This window comes from Trypanosoma equiperdum (assembly GCF_001457755.1).
Source record: "Trypanosoma equiperdum strain OVI genome assembly, contig: ctg_237, whole genome shotgun sequence".
In the NCBI taxonomy this organism is placed as follows: domain Eukaryota; phylum Euglenozoa; class Kinetoplastea; order Trypanosomatida; family Trypanosomatidae; genus Trypanosoma; species Trypanosoma equiperdum.
In genome coordinates this window covers 1-4,864 of record NW_027124129.1, presented here as the reverse complement: position 1 = coordinate 4,864, position 4,864 = coordinate 1, and the positions used below count along the sequence as shown (strand labels likewise).

Sequence of the window (4,864 nt, the reverse complement as noted above, 5' to 3'; positions counted from 1 at the left end):
AAACGACAACTGATAACGAGGCTTGTCTTAAGAACTTACACAACTTCCAAATAGAGCTCAAGAAGAAGAGAAAAGTATTGTGAGTCACGTACAGCAAAGGATCAAAGCAGAGAGAGAGAGAGCGAAAAGGAAAGATTGGGTAACGGCAACAACAGAAGAAGTGAAACATGTAGAGAAACATGCATGAAAGCCAACGAGGCAATACCAAAAGTGGCCAGTCAGATGTTTGTGTAGCGCTCGTCCACAGGCCTGTCGAAATCCACATCCAATTCACAGATTGGCGTTACCGTAAACGATAGCTAACTAACCCAGTTGTTGGTGCGCTGCAGCACTTCGAGGATCTTCTCCATGTAAACGCGAAACTCCTCGGGACGCATATTTCCATCACTTCCGCTGAAATTTTGTCCCTGAATAATCGAATGCCCGCCGTACGATTGGTCCCCGTTCGCAACTACAATACGGTCACCACTGCGCTCCTCGTTAAGGTCTTTGCCATTTTTTGGCCTTCTTTGATGGACGCAGTACGGTTTTTTAACTAAGAAATGAGCCCGTGAGTCCAAGACGGTTGGCTCGGTAGGGGGTGGCTGGAGTGTTGCGAGAAAAGTCTCTCGGGGCTTATGTTCGTAGTCGTAGCGTAAAAGCGCGAGTTGGGTGCGGAGGCCACTAAGTTCGCTTTCCATTGCGTTGTCGCCATAGACACGATAGACTTCATCCAGTATGTACTTCCGCTCCTCGGGGGTAAGGTCGTAGCGACGCCGATCCGCCCATAAGAGCAGCTCATCAAGCCATGATGCTTTGAATGTGTTGCAAGAGCGTGTTGCATACCGATACAGTTCCAGTAGCTTGGGGGACTCAGTGCGCAAGTATACCTTCATCAGCCGGGACACGATGCGGGAACTGAATGGAATCCCTTTTTCACTGACAGCCCGAGAAACCTCGCCTGCACCACCACCGGGATCTGTAGAATTGTGAGCATGTTGAAGGAGAGCACAGAAATAAACCTCCTCATTAGAATGGGTCAGGAGTAACTCACGACATGGTCGAAGGTATTCCTCTTCAAAGCGAGGAACCTGACATTTCGACAAGGCAAGAAGAGAAGTTTGCAGCAAATATTCATTGCCACGGCGGTCCTCCACGCGGGTGGCGTCGGACAGCGCGTCCTTAGCCTGCACAAAAGCGCCGAGAGCCACATCTGCCGCCCTCATCTCTCCTGCTGCAATAAGTACAATGCTCCATACGCTAATGCTTAGCTTCTCCCCACAGCGTAGCATTGCTCGTGCGGTGAAAACAATCTTTCTGTTATCCTTTGCCGCATGCAATACAGTGAGAAGTTGAAAGAAGAGGTAGTCGGAAACGCCCTCCATTATTTTCTCACATTCACCAACTGCACGGAAATCTTGCCCATCTGCGGCTGTTCCGGATCGCATCGCACGCGAGCGATGCCCCAAAAGAACATCACAGCCCACACTCTCCACACCAAGGCGGGACCCAACTTCATCAAAGTAATGTAACGCCTCGTGGACGTGCTGCCCCGCCCTGCAGGTTGCAATAAGGGTAGCGTAGAACCATTGTTCTTCGGATATTACCCCATGATCAACGCGAGTAGCGCCATTTGCACTTCCGCCGTAGGAGACCTCACCACTACCAGTGTCACTGGTGGTGATACTCAAATTGGAGCCGCCTTCTTCCATCAAGTTCGTGGTGCCACATCCTCTACGAAGGAAGCCGCGTCGAAGGCAGAAGCGAAAGAAAAGCATTTCCCCCTCGTCTCCGCATGATGCATACTGCACAAACCGCCTAACTGTGTATATGGCATCTTGCACACTGAGCTCCCGGGAGGCCTCGGGGTATAGAACTGCAATGTACTCCTTAAATATGTACGCGGCATCTTGAAGGGCTTGTTTAGCATCAACAGAGCGCGCTTTTTCAAGATGTGCGACAATGCAAACACAGCGCCAGAAGGTGCGGGCCAACGAAAATGAACTCATCACCTCCCAGCCAAGCGAGGGTTCGTGCTGGAGGTGCTTCATGCAGTGGGCTCCCAAACGGACCAAATCACTTGTACTTCCGAGGCTGTAGGCACTGTCCACAACGGAATCGGAGACGGCGAAGCTACCCGCCACGCTATTAGCCTCAGCCATAGAGGAAGAGCACACGAGGTTCGCACGACCATAGTAAATTGCAAGACAGAGTTCGTGCAGACCCGCCACGTGTGCCAACTGCCCATACTCACGCACACACTTGTAGCTCACCTCCGCTAACCGTCGGCTAAGAAGCTCAGAAACGTGTGCGTGGACTGCCGCGGTCTGACTTGGGTCAAAATTGGTTCGACTGAAACGATGTAAACGGCGACTGAACTCCTCTGTTGAGAGGAAGGTTAATTCTTTTGCCATGTGTCTGTACGCCTCCGTGCTTGTGTCGACATGAACCATTGTTTTTGCGCCCACACGCGCTGCTAACGGGGTGACTCCAACGCCGCTAACACTCCTGATGGTATTTTTCCCGCTTCCATACTTGAAAACTGGCAGCACACTCGCGACGTGTGTAAAGAACCGACTCCTCATGGTGTATACTTGCGGCCTTCAGAATGGGGGTTTGTGCGTGTTTAACTCAACTCACAGACGCCAAACAAACACTTTCTCTATAGGCATGCTCTGCTCTCATAGTGTGCGATTTAGAGGCCGCCGCGTGAAGAGGAAGTGGAAGGGTGGTAGGAACAAAAACGGAAGGTTGTAAAAGCGTTGGAAAGGGGGGGAAAAGACTTACAGATACTAGTCAACACTCATGGAAAAAGAGATAGAGAGGGACATAAGAAAAGCACACAATCGATCAAAACAAACGCGTGCCGCCAGAGAGAATCAACGCCCACCCTGAAAGCTCACATGCTGCGGGTGGGCAACTCAGCATCACATAAAAGAAAAGGGAACCGGAGGATGCAACGGAACTAAACAATATGTCCCTGGCTCAAAGCCTAGTATGCCAGGCATTTGCACCCCCTGCACCACTGTTCCTGCCTTCGACTTCAGCGCTGTCACGCCTACATCTCGACAGCACCGCGCATACTTCCCTTCCTCTCTTCCCGCACCGCTGCCGCATGAGAGTTCACTTCTGGAGCCCCTTTAGCGCTGCTGATATGTCGGCAAAGTGTAGCTTGATCCTCGGCTTCACGTTGTCCCCTCCCTTTTCCTCCGCAACGGCAACCGGGGTAGCAGGGGCGTGCCTATTAATCAACTCTAGAATGGGTCCGTTATTCCATAGCTGCCATTCTGCTGAATTTGCACTGTTCTTCTTCTTTCCCACCCATTTCCCCCAAGCACTTCCTGGGTCCTCAAGATCACCCTCACATCGCTGCAAGGGCATGGGCGCCTCCGCGTCGGGAAGAGCAAACACGCGCTGATGCAACAAGTTGCATGTTGCCTCGTCGCCATTGCAAAGACCCATTAGAAAGCATATGCAAAGGTCGTACGGTGCGCCGCGGAAAAGACAGGTTTCGCCGTGTAGGCAACTACCCCACACACGGTGGCATGGGTGCTTGCTACTTTCCAGTGATTGCTGCTGTTGTGACGCAGCTGTCATCCCCCTAGCTAGCAGTGCTCCACCAACGTTGCCTGCATTCGAAACGGTGTTCATCGCCGTCGCTGGAAGCTGCTGAATGTGAGTTGGGCGGCTTCCCCCTGGAATAGTCGGCACCGCCACACGGTCGGCCGAAGGCGCCACAGCTTCAGCAGGCCGACTCGCGATGTCCTCCGACATCTCCATAACCCTCGAAGGTGTGTAATTTAACCAGGAAAGGAGGGAGGGAAACGGAACAACACGACTCGGGCGGTACGTGCGTGGCCTAATGATACGCGTGAAACATCGTGTGCAAAGCATCAATTGGTGCACAGCATCGATAGCAAGTGAATCAGATATGATGTTATCGCGACGGCACTTGTTGCAGTAGAAGGAAACTTGCTCTGAAAGTTGCCAGAGTTTCGTATTCGGGGCGGCGCTTGTGTTTGCATCGAGTGGGGTCTTCTTATTGCGTGCGCTAAATGTCCTGAAATTGTTAAATGTTAAACGCCTGGGGCCACCACGGTCACTGCCTGCCACCTGCGACACCACAGCACCAGAACCGCCTGAGGCAGGAGCAATAGCAACAATGGCACCCGCAGAGGTGTCGGAAGGACGAGGTTGATGGTAATTAGCACGCCCGTGTTTATTGTACGGCTCCCCCCTGTTGTAGACACCACGTGAGTGCATGACGCACCTTTTTTTTTCCTCACCCGGCTCGTCTGGATCGCTGGGAGGCCACGAACCTTTCTCCAACTTTGCCCCACACACCCACACACACACACACACGCACGCAGCTTTGCTTTCTTTGCTAACTATCCCCCTTCTCCAATTTTATTTTCCTTAATGTCTAATGCTCAAAACCACCTCCACACAAATGCTGCGCGGCGCAAAATGCGGGGTTAACTTAAGTTCCCCTTAACTCAGGTGGGTAAAGAGGCGAAGACACAACCGGATGGAGTGGGGAAAACAAAAAAGGAGAACTGTTGATGGCGTCGCGGAAATGGCGAGCGGGGGCAACGCAGAAGGCAGCGAAAGCAACAGAAGAGAAGGGGGAGGGCGGCACCATAAAGGCCCACCATATCCATATCCCCGTGCACAAAAAAAGGATGAATATATGCAAAAAGAAATAAAAACAAAAGGTGATCAGTCGAGCCCCTGAGGTACTGCAAACCCTCTCACAGAAGAAGCAGCGGCAGCCGCATCTTCACTCCCATCACGCAAGACCAAACTTCTTGAGAACCTCCACATTCTTCTGGGGCATCTTCTTGAGGGCCTCCTTGCGGGCATTCTTCCAAGCGACGCGAACCTT

At 52.1% G+C, this 4,864-nt stretch overlaps 2 protein-coding genes across 2 annotated transcripts; both read right to left on the bottom strand.

The window, feature by feature from the left end:
• Positions 1 to 299: 299 nt before the first annotated feature.
• Positions 300 to 2,564, bottom strand: TEOVI_000078000 (uncharacterized protein; the record flags this gene model as incomplete). Its single annotated transcript, XM_067224130.1, has 1 exon — positions 300 to 2,564. One exon carries the CDS (start codon positions 2,562 to 2,564, stop codon positions 300 to 302), a length of 2,265 nt encoding a protein of 754 aa, XP_067080231.1.
• A 538-nt stretch (positions 2,565 to 3,102) lies between these two features.
• On the bottom strand, positions 3,103 to 4,242 carry TEOVI_000077900 (uncharacterized protein; the record flags this gene model as incomplete). The annotated part of the gene is made up of 1 exon (XM_067224129.1): positions 3,103 to 4,242. The coding sequence occupies one exon, from the start codon at positions 4,240 to 4,242 to the stop codon at positions 3,103 to 3,105; it is 1,140 nt and encodes a 379-aa protein (XP_067080230.1).
• Between the last annotated feature and the right edge of the window lie 622 nt (positions 4,243 to 4,864).